This window comes from Acomys russatus, chromosome 1 (assembly GCF_903995435.1).
Source record: "Acomys russatus chromosome 1, mAcoRus1.1, whole genome shotgun sequence".
NCBI lineage: Eukaryota > Metazoa > Chordata > Mammalia > Rodentia > Muridae > Acomys > Acomys russatus.
The window spans coordinates 124,946,620-124,969,682 of NC_067137.1; the positions used below are offsets into that span (position 1 = coordinate 124,946,620).

At 36.3% G+C, this 23,063-nt stretch overlaps 1 protein-coding gene across 4 annotated transcripts in view; it reads left to right on the forward strand.

Annotated features, from left to right (window-relative positions):
• Positions 1–203: 203 nt before the first annotated feature.
• The window catches only part of Tmem196 (transmembrane protein 196), a 63,301-nt gene continuing 40,441 nt past the window's right edge, over positions 204–23,063 (forward strand). For 2 of the 4 annotated variants that reach the window (XM_051152560.1, XM_051152566.1), the window contains exon 1: positions 204–947. In XM_051152560.1, coding sequence (XP_051008517.1) covers positions 783–947 — 165 coding nt within the window. In that variant the 5' untranslated portion in view covers positions 204–782. The remainder of the gene's footprint in view (positions 948–23,063) is intronic. The other 2 variants (XM_051152571.1, XM_051152577.1) reach the window with 1 other exon arrangement.

Consider the following 23,063-nt stretch of genomic DNA (forward strand, 5'->3'; position numbering starts at 1 on the left):
CAGACAAAGATATTGGTCCTGGACTCACAAATACATCAGGATTTCCCCTCCTCCGTCAGGCTCCTAAACCCCAATGAGGTCATAGCGATGAGAGAGAATCAGATCAAGAGAGAGAGAGGGAGGAAGAGAACAACAACGACGACGGAGGAAAAAAAAAAAAAAAAACCCAGACGGAAAGAGACCATCAGACAAGGTCTCTTTTTCTGGCGTCACTGCAAGTAAGAGGAACGTGGTGCTGAATACCATCCACCTGCTCTGCGTGGAGACCTGGAGACTCACAAAAGAGCTTTGCGCTGCCAGGAAAACAAAGGAGGGAAGGCAAGGGAACCGGTGAAGAGGGGTTGTGAGCAGCTCCCCTTTATCTCTAGGAAGCCAAGCTCGGTTCCTACGCCAGAAAGAGAAGGGAGACAGAGAGGTGCTGGAGGCTCCGGGAAGCGCTTAACAGAGACAAGGCAGAACTCTGGACAGAGCATCAGGCACTGCCAAGGCTCAGATCCAGGGTCGCTCTCCCGCCTCACTGCTTGCTTCTGGACTCCCACCCACCGCCCGCGGTACCCGTGAACGTGCCAGTGGCTGGAGCAGCTCTTTCTTCTCTGACCTGGCCACGGAAATGGTTCTCTGGTCCTGGAAATCCAGACCTTGTGGATGCTTTGCTGGTGAAGAAAGAAAAGTTTGAGGATCTGGACTGTGGTAGGGGGCGGAAAAGGTTCAGGACTTTGGAAGAAAGAAGGTGTGTGATTGGCTTCCTTCTCTGAGCTGGAAGGAATGATGACCCAAGGAGGATGTGTACCAGCGGCCAGATCATTGGGAGCCTCTTGGTGCTCTCTGTGCTGGAGATAGGGCTGGGGGTGTCCAGCGTGGCCGTGGGGGCGGTCAGCTTCAGCCTAGCTCTCCGAGAGCACACGCCACAGCTTGGAGACTCGTCCCCGGTATGGAGCGGGGTGTGTGTACGTTAGCCATTTCACTCTCTCTTTACCTCTTTTCGGGGGATGGTCGGTGTGCGTGCCTTAGTCACTGTCTCCTGGGGAAACAATATTATAATTCTCCTCTGCCTGTAGGTTCCAAACGGCAAGCTCTGCTGATTTATATTGTCCTTTTATGTACTGGGAAGCTTTTTATTTTCTTAACTGGGGTCAAAACCAAATTGAACGGCTTTATTTAAACTTGATGGCAGGGTCAATCTGGCTGATTCTGCAAAAGACTGACCAGTGTTAGTCATTACAAGGTTACACCTGCCAAGGGCAAACTCACTTGTCGTTTATGTCTTTTACTAAAAATTTTACATCATTTTATTGTACCAAGAGCAAGCAGGGATATTTATCTGTTGGGCAGTATGCTCGAGGTACACCAATGCAACAGTGATATAATCAAAGGGGAAAGTGAGCTGAGCTACTGAAAGCTCTGAGAGGAGGGACAGCATCATCCCAGAAAGCACTGCTTTGAATTTGCCTTGCTACTTTTCTCATACTCGCCTCTGAATGTTCTATTTAAGTTCTATGCCATCAGTTAAACAAACAACAGTACGGAATATAATGTTGTCCTGATTGTGTAGTAACTCACCTTACAGTGTGCCTACCTACTCAGAAAACAATGTCGTTTTCTTCAGACCAGGGGCAGACCTTAAAAAAAAATCTTCTTTGGTCATGTAGAATGAATTGCAAGGAAGCAGACCCTTTGCTGCCATCAAAAATTAATAAAAGAACTACCTGAACATGAAAAAGCTCCCTCCCTCTCTCTCCCTCTATCCCCCCTGTGTGTGTGTGCGTGTGTGTGTGTGTGTGTGTGTTCCCATCCCACCCTCCTTCCTGCCCTCCCCCTCTCTTTTATAATCTCCTCATACTTGCCATGCCATTTGGTCTCTACCTTGGTTGTATTTTCTGAATAATTCATTAGGAGGCTATTCTGTTGTTGGCACTCTATACTATATTTAACAATCATGATTTCATCACTAAAGTACTAAGAGAAAGACCGTTTAGAAATTGAGAAAAATACACCCCAAATTCATTCATAAAAAATGTTCTGACCTGCTAAGTACAGTGAAATTGTACCTTGGATAATCAGTTTTTATACTTTTTTCAGATTAGATACATGTTTATAGAGTGCAGAATTTAAAAGACAAAAAGGAAAAGAATATATAATTCTAGCATTGAATTTCCCCAAGAATTATTTTTCTGAATTCTATAAGTTTATATTAACTCCCACTAACTAGCTCGTTCTTTATTATATGGAAGTGTTGCTTGTGTAGGTACTAACTTTAAAGAATAAGAGACAAATCTTAAATTCCACATCTAATATGTGGCTATAAATATTTTGAGAACTGTGGTTAGTGTTATTATTAAAATTTCTACTGACAAACTCTCAAAATAAAGTGCAATACCAACATGTAAAGAAAGAGAGTGAAATGTGATCTCCTGATGGGTCAAGAAAAAAAAAAGGCCTCAAATATGCAAATGTCACCATAGTCCTTAAACACAAGAAATTGAGTGAATTAAAGTAAACTGTCTCTAAATTATATCTTAAAATCATTTTATCCTTAGAATATTTTAAGTAACTACACTAGTTTGTTAATTTTTCATCATAATCTTTTCTCCCTCCAAAAGGGATAATACTATATAAATGAGCTAATATATGCACAAATGTAAAAAAAAAAAAACTTGAATCAGAGAAAAGAAAACAAATCAGTCATATTGATACATTCATTACCATAAAAATTAATTTTACTTTAATTAGTTTTTTACAGTAAGCACAATTCACCAAGATTTTTGGAAGAATAGTTTTGAATACTACAATATGGTTTTGTAAAAACTCAAATAATTCATTCAACTGAACGACTTATTTTGAAACTGAAATGTTTAAATCATCACCTTTGCAACTCCAAGACATACAAGAAAAATACATTTGTAAAGAAATAAACTCCCAGTTGGAATGATCATGATTTTTACATTATAGACTGGTTAAATGAATTATTGAAATGGTTTCATTTTTTGTGAATAATTTTGGACTATCTTTTTTTTCCTCTGGTAAATCCATATAAGCAATATTTATATAGAGCTTAATATGTGAATGACATTTTACTATTTACTACAGAAGCTATAAAAGATGAATCAGAATACTGTCTTCAGAGGGTATCATCTGACAAAAAAAGTGGGGGAGGCGGGAGGAATCACATTACTAGCATTGACAGAGGTAAGAAGTTAAAATATGACCTCAGAGAGACTAGGGATAATAGGGAAAGAGAAACCTTACCATGGAAAGTAAAGTACCTATGCAAGTATTAATGACCTTGACGGTTTCATAGAATTGAAATCAATACATTACAATGTTAATATCTCATGAAATAAGCTCTTAAGGCAAATTAACTGGTTGTAAATCCCAAACTTACCATTATATATTTGGGTCGCTAACATTTTTTTCTCATGTAAAAAAGAGGATTGAGATTTGTGTCAATTAATGAATAATAAACAATCTTTTAGAAAGTTGTATGATGTATGACAACCAAGAAGTAAATGTGAGCAGCTAGTCCTGGGTACCCAAGATTGCAGACGTAGATGTGAGAAGTGAGGTTCTCTGGGGCAATATGGATGAAGACTGTGAACCAAGATAGAATATAAAAACTTCTTTGTTTTTATAAGGCTTAACTGTGTGTAGATAAAAACAGAAAGAATGATGGTGCCAAGGACCAAGACATGTGTGTCAGGCTGAAGCAACAGAACGTCTCATGTTTCTAATAATCATCATCATGATACTAATTTTTACACCCTAAAGAGACTCCAAGAAAATAGAGAGAGAAGCTCAACAGAAAAATCTTTAATGAGACATACAATGATTAACCTGTCAAGATGTTCAGAGTCTAAATAAGACTGTGTTTTGATTAATGTGTGAAACTTTACTTCAAAATATTAATATCATTATTTCAACTTTCTGAAATAAATTAGTTAGTAGAAATAAAGGGCTGCATTGTAGCATATTATCTTTTATGTAGAGAGACTAAAATCATTACATATTTTTATCTAGGGCAAGTACATGGAAGTTTTTAGAAGCTATATAGTTACTTGGCCTCAAATACGCTAATTTTAATGGCTTAATGGCCATTAACATATATGCCTACAGAGCTGATTTTCAGGTACATTGCATAATCAGAAAAAGCATGTTATATAGTCAATCCTAAACACGGACAATTGGATGGAAAAGATCCTTTAATATAATTTTACAAGGAAAGAACAGTATAACTTTCCATAGCATTTTTTATTCTTCCTAGACAATTCATTATAGCTAATAAATTCAGAATTCAATAAAAAATGAGAATGCATAACTACAAGATGACAATGAAGGAACCGTTGTGTAGGATACTTTGGAAAAGAAAGACATGTGGGGCAGAATCAATTTAAAAGGTGTATTGAATGGAGTTAATTGACATGGTCGTCTTTCCAAGTGACTCTGTGCATCACTAATTTCAGCCTACAGGGATGTCAAGAACATCCTTGACAAAAGGGATGGTTTCAGTAGCGTGCGAGTCACTGATACACTAACTCTATGTTTTTGGTCTCGCTTGGTGTTTAGAAGTCTAGAGCATCAGGTGGTAGCATTCTGAATGATATTGGAATTGTGTTTGATAGTCCTTATGCTCTAATTCCAGCCATCTTTATCTGACATTCATTTTGTAAGGTTTATTTTTATAATTTTCTATGCCTGGTTCTCCCACCTGCAAACTATAGGGCAGTGTTTTGAAATGTTTAATACTTTCTATACATAAATCATTTAAAGTTTTAGTATGTTTATCTATTATTTTTCTGAAGTATACTTGGTGTTATGACTTTATCTACTTAATAACTTTGTTATTTTTCCTGTATGAGATGTATAGTACAATCAACACATACACTTCTTCTGTAGACTTTTAGTTCACCATTTCAACAACTCCTCCAACCATAAGACATTTTATACTTCATTCCAAAGATTCAATTGATTGTTGCTTTAATATATTAATTTTAATATTTAAATATAACAGAATTATTTAACAAAAACAAAACAACGTTTTAAACTCATTAGTGACTTTAAATATACACAACTTGGAGCAGAGTTTATCTCTATCCAGGTGAATTACTGTTCTGCCATAATAAAATTCCTTATCAGGCAATGTAAATCCCTTCCCTATCCTCAGATAACATTATAAATGTATATCTGTGTTCTTTTAAGTTAATTTTAATTACATAAGCTATCATGAAAAGATTTCTTTGAGATGGTGATTTAAAGAATACCAAATTATTCTTTTTACATTTCATCAACATTAGTCACCACTATCTTATTAAAACCTCAGAGGCAGTGCTCCTTGAATAAATAACCATGTTTTGGTAATAGAACCCAGATGCAGTAGTGTTTCTAGGTATGATGGTGACTGTTCTGTTAAAGCTCAGGCCGAGATTCTTAAGTGACTCACATTCTCATTTTCAAATGTGACTAAGTATTTGCTGATATTAGACAATCTGAAAAGTTAAATGCATTCAACTTCTAGTGGATGTGATTATTATTCCTGGAACTGCATCACACATCAATAGAAACATAAATATGCGTCATTTCTAAGTTTGACTGATAATGGGATGATGAATTAAAAATAGTGTTTTGGCCCTTATCTTATGGGATGTTCTAAAATCTAAATACGATTCTGGGGAAATGGAATCTGCTAGAGTTTCCATCCAGTCAAAGGATGATTCAAAGGAGTAAATTGAATTGAAGTCTTTGTTTAGGAACATTAGGGAATGAAAATATTTGCTGGCAATTTGCTTGATAGAAACATTGTCTGAACCAAATTGCATCTATTAATTCTCATGCTTTTGACTAAAATAATTGAGTTGACTTTTTCTATGGGCTGAGTTATAAGTGAATCCATCTAATATACACTTCAACTACAACCAAGAAATTTTTTAATTTGCATGATTACTTGGTCCTTTTCAGACAATTAAATCTATCCACAGATAAGAACATTCCCCAACCATCCAATCATAAATGTTTCTATATAAAAGCTTTCATGTATTTTTGTATTTATGTATACACATATATACACAGAATACATACATACAATCAAAGGTGGAGACATGTTGGCACTTTAATATCTAATTAATATTATGTCAGAAATGTCTCTTCAATTTTGAAGTCTAAAGATTATTTTTTTACTTCATTTAAATAGCACAAGTGTTGTGATATACCTTAATGGTAGAGTAATTGCCTAGCATGTTCAGGGTAGGAGTTTCATCCACACTACTACACTTACACACAAAGATACTGAGAATGTCTGCACACACGTGCACATACACACACACACACACACACACACACACACACACACACACAACTATGCCTAAAGTTAATCAAAATATTTTAATACATTGTTGAGTAATTTAATGAAATTATCTGATGGCCACTATACAGTTAGATGTTCAGCATGTGAAATGACAATGTCCAGCTAACTCAATGACTAGAAGCAGAGCGCCTCAGTGAGCACAGTAGAAAGGGTGATAGGAAATGAGCTGTGTGTGCATCCCTCTGCAAGGATCAAAGCTACGTACTCCTTCTCACGAGTGCAGCTCTGCTCTCTGTATACTTCATTCAAAGTTAGTGACAGACTGGATCCAGACATCTCAATATAATGGTCATACAATTATAAAACTAGACAAGCTGTGTTTCTTCTCTGTCAGCTCTCATTTATACAGAAAGGGAAATCCTACTCTCTATTATTTTTGGAGATGTGATGCTAAGAATACAATGCTTATCAAATGTTTATCCAGAGCCTTGCATAGGGCGGGTGCCCCATGCATGTCAATTCCCACTGTTTCTCTGTTGCCCCTGTACAGTGGAGACAATTGGAGGTCTTTCAGCTCACAAGCAGTGCCGTGGCTCATATCTCCCAACATCCTTAGTCAACTGTAATTTGACTATTCTTTCTGTTCTTTGTGTGTAATCTGTGTTCTTATATTTTGATTTACTTAGGATATTTACATTAGCAACTACAAGAATATACCATAATACCTATAAGAAAAAAACTATGTAAGTATTCAGACTGAAAGCCAATGACAAAAATAGTTATTGGTATAATATACCTCCCTCTTTGTGTTTCTTTTTGAATAGGATAAAATAGTCAAAACTACCATTAAAAACATTCAGTAATCAAATATACAATCATATAAATTAAGCAAACAAGGCAGTAGGGATATAGTGCCTGCTATTTGTATTACAAAACAAAGTCCTCAGGAAACATTTTAAAAGACTTAAACACTTCTCAGAAGATCAAAACAAAATTACATTTTGATGTCTTTCTCTGTTAAAGATACTTCATGTTATGGAAATTTGTGTGATTTTACTTAAGTTTATTGCACCTTGTATCACTCACAGATGTGTTGTTGATTGGGATAGATCTTTCAAGGACCAGTGCAACCTTCATTATTGCTATGCAGTTTTAGCCAGCATTAGAAATATTGGGAAGCAGCCATGTTCTATTAGTATATAATCTATTGTTAAATATTGAAAAAAAGTGTGATTAAAGTACAAAGTATTAATGGTCAACTACACTACACTAAAGGTTAGAGTACTGTGTTCTATTTGCTTTGCAGAAATAGTAGTGACATGGCTTATTCTTAGGAATTAGTCATGACCAGATATTATCATAAACATTAGCATTTATAGTTGTATCAACTATTATTTTTTAAATTTTAGACATGAAAGGAGCCTATGTAGAACTTAACTTCTGTTATTAATCAGCTGAGTACTAAAGACTATTAAAGTCTACACTTTTCCTATGGCATTGTGTAGAATTTTGGAAATTTAGTGAAAAAAATTATCCATTGATTTTTTTTACCTCATTTTTTTTTCTTCATCACTGAATGTATGAGTCAAATAGGATGGCATAAGACCAGATCCCAAACCTATTTTTATCAATCTTACCAAAAATACTGGTATAACCAGTCAATCAATGAGCATAGACCACATATTAATATAATATATAGTCTTATGATCTTCTACATATGTTTTCACTACCTTTAAAGGTTAAGCCTTATATATAAAAACAAAAATTATATATATAGATATATAAACCATGATTCTTAAATGTTTTAAAAAGTCATAGAGATGAAAATAGCAATTTAAACAATAATCACACAGATGATAGGCTTATGATAACTTCTTCATGAAGATTTATCTGGCCTCAGAAATCAGACAAGCTTCCAGCAGGCAGAAAGAAGAGTACTAAGGACAAAAAAAAGGCATGCATAAAGTCAGGAAGGGTGGGAATAATGATAAAAGTGTCTGGGGCCTGTCTTATTAAAACAGACACATGTATATATAGAAATTGGTAAATAACAGTCTACCAGGTGCCTTCAGTACTGTTCTTTTGTTGTGAAGTCATGCCATGACCAAGACCATTTATAAAACAGAACATTTAATCAGGGGCTTTATTACAGTTAAAGTGTGAGTCCATGATCAGCATAGCAGGAAGCATGACAGCATGCAGCCAGTCATGACACTTGAGTAATTGTTGAGAGCTCACATTTGATACAAAGCAAGAGACAATGGCAAAACTTGGGCCTGCTATAGGCTTTTGGCGTCTCAAGGCCCAGCCCCAGTGACACACCTCCTCCAGCAAGACCACACCTGTTTCAACAAAGGCCACACTTCCTAATTTTTCAGAAAACAGTTCCACCAACTATGGACCAAACATTCAAACAAATGGCCTACAGGTATAATGGAACAGTTTGAAAGGGTCCTATAAGAATTACAAAACTACTATGCACTCTAATTCTGAGCTGGGCTTGGAGAGCTGTGCTAAGACAGAACTGGATGGGCATGAAGTCATGGCAGTAGACATGGAAATCACTGCTCAAGTTCAGTACAGTCACCAGTCATTGGCCCCAAGGTGTACATCTAGGGCCAGGAGAAAGCATTGAGGAAAATCTTGAGATTTAAAAGAAGTATGAGCACACACCACAAACCTAAACATACCTATGACTGCCCATTCTGTCAATGGTGGATTTGTAAGTTCATAAATTGCTTGTATTCAAGTATTCTCACAGCTCCCTGGGATGTGAAAAATAAAACTTGTATATTTATTTAGGTTATCAGTGTACAACAAAGAAAGGGTCACAGGCTAAGGAGCTTGGGGATCTATTAAATTCTGGTTTCAAATTCTGGTGTTAACATTTTCTGATTACTTAAATGTAAATGAATTATATCATCTCACTAAAAAAATTACTTAACTAGTCTACAAAAGAGCAAGCCTACTTGCCAGGCATGGTGCCCTTTAATCCCAGCACTCGGGAGGCAGAGGCAGGCAGATCGCTGTGAGTTCAAGGCCAGAATGGTCTACAAAGTGAGTCTAGGACAGCCAAGGCTACACAGAGAAACCATGTCTAAAACAAACAAACAAACAGAAAAAGCAAGCCTACTCATGATAATCCTTTAAAATTAAATTGATATTTATATAAAACTATATATATACATAGTAGGTATTCAAAAATCATGTTTGATCCAAAAGAATGGCTGCATGCTCTTACCTTTTCCCACAAAAATCCATATTCTTCATCTTATTTCTGCATGTTATAGATATTTCCAGAGATAATTTTATTATAATTCCATTGATAACATTGAGCATGGACTCTAGATTTGCTAACATTTAGGTTATAATTCCCATTTTATTTTTAAATGTATTTTATTAATTTGTTCATATTATATCTAAATTGTTATACCATCCCTTGTATCCTCCCATTCCTCCATCCCTCCCACTTTCCCCTTACTCCCCTCCCCTATGACTGTGACTGAGGAGGACCTCCTCCCCCTGTATATGCTCATAGGGTATCAAGTCTCTTCTTGGTAGCCTGCTATCCTTCCTCTGAGTGCCACCAGGTCTCCCCATCCAGGGGACGTGGTCAAATAATTCCCATTTTATAAAGCGCATTACCTCAATGGTCAATTTGTGACAGCAGTAATAGTCATGATTTAATGTATATGTTTTAGAATGTAAGAAAAATTATTTTAGGAAGTATACTTTTTGTTTTATCTACCAAATATATATTCACTTAATTTGGCTGTTGGAAATATTAGATTTTTTTCTCTACTTGTCTCTTGCTAATCGTTTTGCTACATGGCTTTTTCTGGTAAAATAAAAGATGATAACATTAACATTAAGATACTTGACAATTTAAATGTTTAATATTCTAAATTGCCTAAGAATTGCTACTTTCATTCTACTATTTCACAGAACAAAATTATTCATGTAGGGAACGACAATGGAATCATCAAAGATATTTAGAATTCTATTTTAAGACCAGAGAATGAAAGTGATTAATGAGAGAAAATAAAAGTCTAAGTCATATAAAGAAAAAAATGAGGGGTATGCACACATTGGCATGGGACAAGTGAAAGATAAGTAATTCTTTGAAGGAGATGATAATTTTCCACTTATATGGAATATATGCTATATTTGGGTTGCTTGTACCCTGACAGGGGACAAGTTCACAATGTGACCTTCTACGCAGCTGCACTTTATTTCGATAACCGGCGAGCTTTCAGGAATTGCCGTACATGCTGGATGGGCATCTATCTGGTGTGTTGGCTATCCGTGGAAAGAGCATAATTTTCATCCCTTTCTTCCCTCAGGGTTACTGGCTGTCTTCAACTCCAATAACGCAAGCCACAAATCAGACTCCAAGCTGGCATGTACCAAAAGGAATAATTATTTTCATTTACCATAAATAAATCAATAATCTACACTTTAAAATCTTTTAGAATGCCCACACATATCAAATTGTCAGTCTTATATTTGACTGTCTTTCTAAAACACGTTAGTATCTAAGTTAACGTTACTGATAGCTGGCAAAGGCCTCTTTAACATTAAGTATAAACAAAAATCAAGTAAATCAGGATAATCTACAATAATACTTAAGTTATTATAAAAATACTTCTTAATAAGTTGCTGTTATCATTTATATAATACAGAAGTTTTGTATAATACATAAAAAGTTTAATCTACCTTAATAAATTGAATGCTACAGATAGCAATATCTGTATCTAATAACCACATGCCCTCTCACTTCCTCTCATAAGTCATCATTATCTTAAATGTTCATATTATTCAATTTTTTAAATAATGTACCTTTGATATTTTACTAAAATGATAAAAATTCAGAATCACAAGAACTTTTATGATTTGTGCCTGCTATCTATGAGACAGGTTTTGTTTTTGCAAACACTGATGTAAAAGTGACTGTAAGCTTTATTTGAAAAACTGACATGTAAATATATTACAAATTCAAAATTCTTCTCATGAAAAATTCATATTTAGCTATAATTTCCCTTGCCACTTTTGGAACAGCAACAGCCACTAAAACAAAATGCCTTGTTTGCTTAGCATGCTCAAAATATTCAATAGATTATCTTTTAAAAAGAAAAATGAACACAAAGTAAAGTTGGAACAGAATGGGATGGAGATTAAAAACAAGAAATATAACATTATATGGGTACAAGAAATGTCACATTACATGGATACTAACTTAGAAGAAGTGAAGAAATGTCAATCTGAGAATCAAGAATCATGTGCACTCTGCACCAAAAGATTTGGCTCCTGGTGCAATGGGAAGTTTCAGCAATGATTTTAAATGTGGTTTTATTCAGAAAATTTTGGCTTTTTCGTTAAAGGGCCATCTCCAAAAAGCAGTTTCTTAATATCTGCTGTGCATCCTCATTTAACACTAATCTCCCTCTCTCCCCCCGCCCTCTCTCTCTCTCTCTCTCTCTCGCTGTCTCTCTCTCTCTCTGCTTTGCTGTTGTTAATTCCATATTTGCTTGAGTAGCTATTATCTCACTCAGTCAGCTAAACCAAAACATGCCATGATGTTCACAGAGAATAGCTTATATCTGCTGTACATTTTATTATCTTGTTATTTCAAGGTTTCTTCAACACAATTAATTATATTTGTAAGAAATCTTGGCTGTATTGATAAAGACTTATATTGATCCTTTTTTCAGTTCTAGCTACAGTGAAAATTTTTTGGAGTGGAAGAAATGTGCTCTACTGAGCTGTCAGCACATCATTCTGTGGTAGAAAAGAAGAAATTAGTTTAAGCTGGAAGAAAAAGAACACTGCATAATTAGCAAGGTTTTTCCATGGAATAAGAAAAGAAGGGATTATAAATAGGAATGCAGAAAAGTGGCTCCTCTTAAAGATGAACACTGACAAATATACAGTAAAGTTTTTAATGGATATAATAAAGAACATCCTGGAAATAAGTGGATCTAGTAATGGCAAAAGAGACCAGGCCAGTAGACTGTGAGAAAGTATGGCACAGGCCTGGGTATTCCAACATGGGCTTCCAGGGGTGGAACAAGTCATTGGTACAGCAAGTAGCAATTACACTTGATGGGCCTGAGCTCTGTAACCTAGGCTGATCTGAAGTTGGGGGGCAGGGAAAGCAACAGGGGTGTGGAGGAAGAACTGTGTGGGAAGCCAGGAGGAGTGATTCCTGTTTCCCTTTCTATGGGTTAGCTACTCATATCTTCAGTTTTCTTCCTATCAAATTTAGTCAGTAATTATAATGTCCAGAGCTAACACATTCTATGTTCTGCATTAGATCTGGAGTGAATATGACAAGCATAGTAGTGCCTGATAGTCTAAGCTTAATTTAAAAACCAATGTAGATAATAAACGCATAATGCATAAATTCAAGTGACATTTTGTGCCATATGGAACAGAAAAAAATAGATTTATTAACAGTAAGAAAGTGAGTAAATACATCTGTAAAGAAACAATATTTTTGAAGAATTATGCAAAGGGGCTCCTATCACAAGGAGGGATATAATACTACTCCAAACTGGAAATGAATAGGGTAAATATCTTGAGGTGAACTCCATTTGCTGTATTTCAGGAACAATAGGTTAAGGTTATTGGAGCATGGTCAGTGAGGAGAAATAAGAGGCAGAGAGCAAGAAGTGAATCAGAGATGCATAAAGGCCTAAAACTGACTTACAATAATAATTGGATTTCAATATGATTCTTGGTCCATTTTGTTGTTGTCATTTTTTGTTTTATTTTGTTTTTAAATAGGGTCTGACTATATAACCCAGGCCAGACTGAAACTCATAATCCTCCTGCCTCAGCCCTCCTAGTTCAGAGATTATGAGGATTATCTAAGTTAAGGTTGCTATTGCTGTGATGAAACACCATAATAAAAAGCTACTTGGAGAAGGAGAAGTCTAGTTTTCTCACATATCCCAAGTCACAGTTCACTGAGAGGAATCAAGGCAGAAACTCAACCTGAGCAGAAACCTGGAGTTGGAGCTGATGCAGAGGCCGTGAAAAGTTGACACTTACTGGCTTGCTTCTTGTCACTGTAGATCTGCATAAGACTGATTGCTAATAACCACTGGACACAGTCAATACTAGACTACACTGAGAGCTTTACATCGTGGTTGGCAGGTAGAAAGCAGAAAGAAAGAGATGGGGGGTCAGAAAATGATCATAGTGTGGGTTTTTAAAACATCAAATTTCATGCCAGTAAGGCTACATCTACTCCAATAAGCACACCTCCTAACCCAGAACCACTCTAACATATGAGCCAATGGGACTCATTCCCAAACTTCCACAGCCATAACACCAAACCTAACCTTAATTTACTTTAATTTTTAAAAGAAGCCAGCAAAAGCTTTAAAGAGAAAAGTGAACAAAATTATAGTTGCACTGCAGTTAAGGAAACACTAGAATCAAACAAGCTAAGCACAATTCTGTATAAAATCTCCCCCAATATAGATCCCATAATGGATACAGGGGTGATCCTGGACATAAGAAAAAAATATATATATCTTAAATATCTAAGGAGCACAGATATCTAAGATATAAAGTGTCCATATTTTGTACTTCACCATAAGCTTTCATAAATGCTGTCATAAAGCATGAATCCTAGACTGTGAGATGAAAATTTGGTAACATTTGATTGAATAGATTCTCCATATTGCCTTTGAAATGTTCACTATTAGAATAGAAAAATTCTCTCTCTCTCTCTCTCTCTCTCTCTCTCTCTCTCTCTCTCTCTCTCTCTCTCTCTCTCTCTCTCTCTCTCTCTCTCTCTCTCTCATACAGGTGTGTGTGTGTGTGTATGTGAGAGAGAGAGAGATAAAAAATCTAATTGTTAAGGTAGAGTTCCCTGTGAGATTTCAATATGGGGAGATCATAAAGTCATGAAGACTGTTATTAGTTGTAAAGCTCAGAAGAGACAGCTGAGTTAATAAGAAACTCTGCAAATTTGAAGCATCAAAGCTGCAAGATTAGTTGAGCCACCAAAACAAAGCCCTTCATTGTTTGAACAGTCACAAAGACTGAGAAGTTATGGTCAGGAAAACATGATGAGGACCACAAACGTATGGTGAGACAGTCCCAGAGGAGACACGTTCTTTCTAAGAGAAGGATCAGGATGCTGTGATCAATGTTAGCTTATCAAAAGTACATGAGGGAAAGCAAAGTGAACTGAAGGAATAAGAGAAAGTAGGGGTAGAAAAATAGTAAGTATCCACTCCTAGGAAAAGAGCTCGGTCAATGGAGAAAGAGCAATTGACATAAAAATATTTGGATTTTTTACTCTTAAGAAAAATTTGGAAACACTCACATGCCAGCATGAAAGCAGTTGCTTTGAATTCTGCCAGAGATAGCAGTTACTATGCAAGAATAAAATGATATGATTCTGATATGAGCTATGCAGAAAATGTCATTAATTGCTTTATTTTCCTAATAGAATAATAACCTGAATAGAGACTTAAAAATAATTTGTTCTAAATCAATCATAAAATAGTTTTTCTAAGTCCAGAATTTTATACATAAATAAGCTGAAGCTCAGAAAATTAGATGAACCAACTATCTACTGACCTAGGGAAATAAGTCCAAATCATGCATCTCTTGGTCTAACACTATTTTCACGGTTGTCTCAACATAGAGCATAGCCTTAAATGGTCTCTCAATTATAAAGGAGATGCTGGCTCCTGCCCCAAAACAAATGGGAATAGCCCCAAATTGCTGGCGCAGCTAAACTGTGATGTAATATAGAATATGTATTTCAAATAGTTTCATGAGTTTCCAGCTCTCTGGAAGTTCCATAGAAACAACTTTCTACAGAAATTTTGGCATGCCCTCAAGGGTGTCATTCTAAACCAAGTAGAGAACAGAAGCTAGTTTTTAGATGTTAGCTGCTGTATTGACATCCACTAGAACTATTGATCAGTTTAGCTAGAAAGTGATCTTTTCCCTCCATTTCTTTATTTATTTAATCATTTTACATCTGATCCTAGCCCCTCCCTCCTCTCCTCCCAGTCCCGCCTCCTCACTTCCCTCCTTCCATTCCCTCTCCCCTTCCTCCCAGAGAAGGAGAGGCCCCCAATTGGTACCAGTTCGTCCTGGTATCACAGGCCACTGCAGGTATAAGCACATCCTTTCCCACAAGGGAGTGACAAAGCAGCCCAGCTAGAGGAAAGTGCCCAGCAACAGGCAAGCTGAGAACATTCAAAGACATTGGACTGGGAATGTCAAAGTTCTACTGAGATTAATAGTTACTGTCTTTTAAAATCAAATAGGAAGTTTACTACATTATTTGCATTAGGTCCTTAGAAAAAATATGCTATGCCTTCACTCATACAGTCTTAAAATTAAAAATATATTCTAGAATGTAAATGTTTTTAGTAGTGCCACATTAAAATATAGATACTTTTCCATGCATTTATTTTTTATCATGGTAACAGCTGTGTTCTTTTTAATGACAGGATTGGCTGTGTTTTCTACTGTGGAGGTAAAACAAAATATCATTATTAGAGAAAAGCAGCATTCATCATCTTTTTATAAAGATTATAATAGTTTTTCTCAAAGGAACAGTTATTTTAGAGAGATATAAAAATAATAGTATTGATTTTGCTACTGTGTACAGCTGTCTTAAGCTGATAGATTCCTACAGTAGTCTTTGAAGCTTCGAGAAAGACATATAAGGTTGATAAAATTGTAAGAAAGATGAGCTAGGGAGATGGCTCAGTGGGTAAGGTGCATTCTGGGGGGACTGCATTTCAGACCCCTCAACATGCCTATGAAAGAGGAACCTGTGTGTCTGTAACTCTAGTGCTGCAAATGAAGAAATAGGTAGAGTCTTGGATCTGGCTGATGTCAGCCTAGTGTAATTGACAAACTGGGTTCAGGAGGAGATTCTGTCTCAAAACAATAAAATCAATTGACGATAACCAACACCAGCCTCTAACCTCCATGTGCACAGATATGCACACACAGACACAAGAGAGATGGGGGTGGGAGAGGGAGGGAGGGAGGGAGGGAGGGAGGGAGGGAGGGAGGAAGAGTACTGCAAGGAGAGGATATTTCCTGTGTTTCATGGCAGGAATTTAGAAGATATTATACAGTTGGACATTAGAAAATTTGGCAGGTGGAGAGTAAACTGCATCTACATCTCTCAAACATCAAAAACTAGTGAATTTAGAAATATACTGCTGGGCTGAGAAGACATTTGGAAGGAAACTCACTAATCTTCTCCTGAATCTTGACCATTACAACAAGTGGACAAAGTAGAAATGTGTACAGTTGACTATAGTAGCCACTTGCCTCATGTGATATTTAAGCTATTTAATGTGGATAAGCTGAATTGAGATGTGCTGAAAGTGTATCATCCAAAGACGGAATGTGAAAAGGGGTGTAAAATGACCCTTTATAATTTATTATAAGAAAAAATGCATTATGTCAAAGAAAATCTACTATTAAAACTATTTTGCCTTTCTCTTAAGCTGATAGAAGGTTTCTGTTAGTCTTTACATTAAATTTCTGTTACACAAAGCTTTCATAAATGCTGTTCTTATCAAAATGAGTATAAGATAAACAATAAATGATAAAAGATAATTTCAGTTAAAAAATGGCTTTAAGACAGTTTGAATTTTAGCAAAGGAGAAGATAGACTTAGCAGAAGAGATCAGAGACAGCTGGATGTCACAGCACCCTCTGCCAAATGGACACCTAAGTGTCCTGCTCTCCTGACTCAGTCCTTTCTACATTGAGGAGATGGTGGTAAAATCAAAGTATTTGTGTGACTTTTTTCTGAAATAATTTCAAGTGGCATCTGGGAAGTACCAAAGTGATGAGAGGAGGCTTCTTCCTACTTCTACTAACCAGAAATGTATTCATGTCCCCACCTTTCAAGAAATAGTCATTGAAATTGTATGTGTGTGTGTGTGTGTGTGTGTGTGTGTGTGTGTGTGTGTGTGTGTGTGTGTGTGTGGTGTGTGCCACATCTTAAATTAGTGCTCAAAATGATATCTGGTTAAACTGAGTTCCAAATACCAGTTGTATATTTAAGGAATTTTCCAAAAAGAGAAAGAGAATAAACATGTATAGACCTCTCACATGAACTCATCCATAACCCACAACTCTGTGATATTAACGCTAGTCTTCTTGTTTTTATAAAGATAATAGAAATTGTAATTTAGTTATACATTACATGTTTAGTGTCAGAAAGCTGTGGCTTATGTCAAGTTATATAGTGGAGAAATATCTACTAAAATGAATGAGGAAAAAACCATGCAAATTAGTGATAAGAAGACTGTCAAGACTGGATGAAACTCACATTTCCATTTAATCCACATTATTTTTTCCAAAGATAAGAGTCAGAAAGCCCATTGACTTGCCTAATATAAATATATACATAATGAAGACTATAAGCTCAAGAGTTTTTGTCTTCATTGTAGAATTGTTTGACCATACTTCATTACCACAGGAGGCTACTGGCAAGCCTGTGACTACTGAAAACTATTCCATCAGAAACTGTGTTTTGATAACAAAGCCCTTCAATACCTGTTCTTGTTTTGTGGTAAATTTTCACCTTGCTTGTACAAAATTCCTATCTGTGCCTTGGCTGGAAAGTACGATTGGTCATTTTTATCACATCATTTCTCCCATTTTGAAATTCAGATCATTTATCACCACCTTTCTTTTCTTTCCTTTGGTTCTTTTAACAGGACTGATATTATAAAAAGTGTTTCATAAAACAAAGCTGTAACATATGAAGGGAACTGTAAATTCCCAGAAAATCAATTTGACAACTGCAAAAGTACTTTACTGAAACTTAGATATAGGTAGCACACTTGATTCTACTTCTATATTGGGAGTGCAGAAATACATGCAGGAAACTATACATATTCAGCACTAGGGCTCATCTCAGTGATTTATGCCTATTATTTTATTTAATATTTTAAATAATTCTTTGAGTTACACATTCATGAATCTAGTTAATGAGGAAAATGTGAGGAAAACAATTTAAGTAGCTTCCTAAAAATTGCATGCCCATGAATCAAGCCTCCTAATCCATCCTCAGAGAAGTCACTTTTAACCATTAAATTATATTACCTTCTACTAAGCAAAATAAGTAAAGTTTAGTGCTGAATGAAGAGCATGCAAATCTGGGGATACGTGAAGGAGCACAAAAAGGGTAGAATGCAGGAATGAGACAGAAATTGTGTCATTATTTGGGAATAGCAAAGAGAATGTTTGTGCCAGAAAAACTTACAGCAAATTAAGTCTTAGTCTAACAATGATAACCGTAGCCCTATATGATGGTATTTGAACTATATATGTTTAAGTAAGGAATGGGCACTAAAATATTTTCAAGTTTTTGAGAATAAAATCACATGGTTAATCTATTCTATGAATAACCACCCAAGTAAGTGTAAAGAATTAGAACCAAAGAGGTTATTCACACCTATAATACTAAAATTAATTATAAGAATGGAGGGAAACACCAGTGAAAATGGTGAGAGTGGCAGTTAAAATGACTCCTGTAAGAAACGTCATAGAGGCACTTAAAAATGTAGTGGGCATCAGGCTGTGGGAGATGATGGAAGAGTGAGGAGCTTTAGACTCACATTATGCCTGGATTATAGAGACCAGTGAACGTTCTGAATCAGGAAAACAAAGCTGAAGACATTGAGAGAGGCCAGATAACTAATTTATTCTCTTTGGTACACCTTTTCATGAAGTATCCACACTTGAATTATGCACCAAATGTTATGCTATGGAGAATCAGAAAAAAAAATCCCATAATAATGCAAAGGTTTTGCCTTTTCCAGTATCTATATTATGGAATCAGATTGATATTATCTGTTTAGTTACAATGCAGTAAGAAAAAAGTGAGGACAGCATGATTCACTTCAAAAGTTGATGAGGACTTCCATGAAGTCTCAACCAGTACTGAAGCAGGAAGCTGAGTCATGGCTGGGCATCATCCAAATAGAGAAGAATAGGAGATTTCAAGAAAATGAAGCGTCCTATGTCAGGTCCTTGTAGGAGAAAGAATTTTGTGAGTTTGAAAAAGCTACAGGAAAAGTCATAAAAGGTTAAGGCTAAAGAAAATGATAGTTCATCATGTAGATTATGAACCATATAAAGGTTTGGGATGTTTTTAAAATTCTTTAAAGGATGGAAGTAAAATTTTCAAACAAAAATTGATTTGATAAAGTCAAGGAAAACTTGAACCCTTTGTTGTAACACTGATGAGAGATGCTGGTGCCAGGAATCACTGGAGCAGTAGGTGGAGATGTATGCAAAGGTTTTGGAAATTTTCTGGAGATCATAGGAACTAGGCCATGTGCTTCACTAAGTGTGGCATCTGGGAGTATGAAGGAGACATCAATAAGGACTTGTAGGCATTTGGGATAAAAATAACATATCATTGTGCCATTTGTGGATGCAAGAAACACTAGAGGGGAAAAGGTTTCTAGTAGAAACATAATAGCATCTAGGACACCCAGAGAATGAGGGAGGTTTGTGAGGCAGCTCAGTGCCTTGGTCTTATTCTTACTTTCCACACCATGTCCATGAGTAGGTCCGGTGTGACTCATATCTAGGACCAGCAGAAACTTACTAAGGAAACTAAAGAGGCTCTCAAAAGAGATGTATTTTGGGCTAATATCCACTTATAAATGAGTATATACCATGCTGTCTTTCTGGGTCTGTGTTATCTCACTCAGGATGATTGTTCCTAGTTCCATTCATTTGCCTGCAAATTCTAAGAGTTCCTTGTTTTTAATAGCTGAATAGTATTCCACTGTGTATGTGTACCATAATTTGTTTATCCATTATTCAGTTGAGGGATATCTAGGTTGTTCCCAGATTCTAGCTATTACAAATAACGCTCCTATGAACATAGTTGAGCAACTGTCCAAAGATTTTAAAGTGTACAATTAAATCATAAGGCTGTGTTGGAAAACACAGTTGGAACTTTGGGTTCAAAGGAATACAGTGCTTGATGCATAGATGTGAAAAGTTGTTGGGAGAGAAATAATAGCAAAATATGCGATTATATGTAGTGAGGAGAGTTCTCAAACATTATAAAACCCAAAAGGATAAACAGAAGAAAGAGTCTAGTAATGAAGACAAAGGAAGAGTAGGGATAAAAAGTAGGAGGTCATTGATCGTCTTTAGAAGTGCAACTTTAGTGAAATATGGTAATTAAAACTATCACTTTATTTTTAAAAATAAGCATTAAGGAGCCAAGAATAGCTTAGAAATATAACCAGGACTTACCTTTCCATTCTAGCATTTTAGCTAGTGCCTGCTCTACTCCAGTGAACACACAGAATATTCCAAATAGGAGAACAGAGATGACAGTAGCTGTGGCAATAAATAAAACATGCTTCTTAAAGAGTTTCAGGGCTATTGGTACGAATACCAAACAAATAAGCAAATGTAATACTACCTTCAAAGAGTTACTGTGAGAATTTTAAAAAAAGATGCTATCAAATCTTTTGAAAGAATTTCAAGTGGATCCTGAAGAATAGGTATATCTCATAATTTCTATTGATGTAGTAAAAGCTCATGAGCAAAAGCAACTTAGGGAAAAATGTTTATCTCATCTGATAACCCCCGGGTTACACTCCATTATTGAGAGAAGTCTTAGCAGGACCTCGGTGTAAGAATCTGGAGGCAGTAACTAGTGTAGAAACTATGAAGAGATACTGCTTTACCTGCTGGCTTCTTAGACTTGCTCACCCTGCTTTCTTTATAATGCAGGACCACTCACTCAAGAATAGCAATGAGTATAATGAGCTGGGCCCTCCAAAATCAGTCATTAATCAAGAAAATATTCCAAAGACTTTACAAATAGAGGAATGTTCTCAATTAAGATTTCCTCTTCAGGATGTAGGTAGTCCACATGAAACCTGATAGGCTGGGGTCAGATGATAGGGGAGGAGGGCTCCCCTTTCTGAGGAATAGGGGATTGCCATGAGAGAGGAAGGGTGGGACTGGGAGGAGATGAGGGAGGAGACTCCAATTGGCATGTAAAATGAATAAATTAAAAAGAAAAAATTTTGTCTTGTAAGATATGTCTATGTGTATGTAAAGCTGGCAAAAAATCAATCATAACAGGGTAAGAATGTGATAAAGTTTCCAAGTACAGAGGAAAAATGAGCAAAGATGGTATATCCAAGATGCATGGAATTATTTAAATTTAGTCTGACAATAAAAAGTAACCTTAAGGGGATCTGTTGGCAAGTGAAATGGAATACAACTTAAGTCCTGCTGGCAGTCCAAGATGTCAAAAATGCCATTGAAAAAATAGACAGAGTGAATGGGCCAAATGTTGAAACTCACACTATCTAGAATTAGAATTCTATTTGAAAAACACAAGAAAAGAAACTCTTTTGTAGGTTCTTAGATAATCTAGTGCTATTAATGCCCTGGATAATATGAGGCCTGCTGCATACGTGGAATTCAATAGAAATGATGTGAGAAGAAGAGAAAAGTCAATAGCGTCTCTGCATTTTGAGAAAGGACATTAGAGTAATGACCATTGGAAAGGATTTAGTAGATACTAAATTGAGATTTATTTTGAGAGATTTTAAAGCTGAAAATATCCATGTGGGATTTCTTTCATTGATTGCTTTACTTTTGGCTGTGCACACAATGAACTGCAAAATGATTGTTGGCTGAACTAAAAATAGATGATGCTGTCACAGTGACCAGCATACTGTGGTATTCCCTTGTCTCTTGAGGCATAAAGATATTTTGGTGTGACATTTGCTTTGAAAAAAATTAATTCAGATGTAAGAATTATTGACAACATTCAGATAATTTTAATGCACCATGGACAAATTTATAGAATGTACTATTTTCTTTTTAGTTTAATTATTTTCTTTTTTATTAATTTATTTACTCAATTTATAGCCTTCTCAAAGTCCCATCCCTCCTCCCCTCCCAGTCCTACCCTTACATCCTCTTCTCTCCTTTACCCTCTCTTCAGAGAAGGGTGAGGCCCCCATATGTGTAGCAACCCACCCTGGTGCATCGAGTATCAGCAGGACTAAGAGCATCCTTTCCCTCTGAGGCCAAAAAAGGCAACCCAGCTAAGGGACAGGGATCCAAAGGCAGGCAACAGAGTCAGAGACAATTCCCTGATCCAATTGTTAGGGGACTTACATGAAGAACAAGCTACACATCTGTTAAATATGTGTAGGGTGCCTACATCCAGACTATGCATGCTCTTTCGTTGGTGGTTCAATCTCTGTGAGCCCCAATGGGTCCATGTTAGTTTACTCTGTAGGTCTTCTTTTTGTGTCCTTACCCCTTCTGGCTCCATCAATTCTTCCTCCCACTCTTCAGGGAGACACCCTGGGCTTTGACTATTGTTTGGCATGGGTTTCTGCATCTGTTTCCATCAGCTGTTGGATGACACCTCTCAGAAGACAGTTATTCTAGGCTTCTGTCTGCAAGCATAGCAGAGTATCATTGATAATGCCTGGGGTTGGCTCTCTCCTATGGAGTGAGTCTCAAGTTGAGACAGTTATGGATTTGCTATTCCCTCAATCTCTGCTCCATCTTTATCTCTACACTTCTTGTAGGCAGGACAAATTTCTGAATAGAAGGTTTTATGGGTGGGCTGTTGCTCCCTCCCTCCACTGGAAGTCCCTCTTGGCTACAGGAGGTGGTGACTTCAGGCTACATACCCCCGCACCCCACTGCCACCTCATAGACTCCCAGGAGTATACCCTGTCCCAAAGATGCC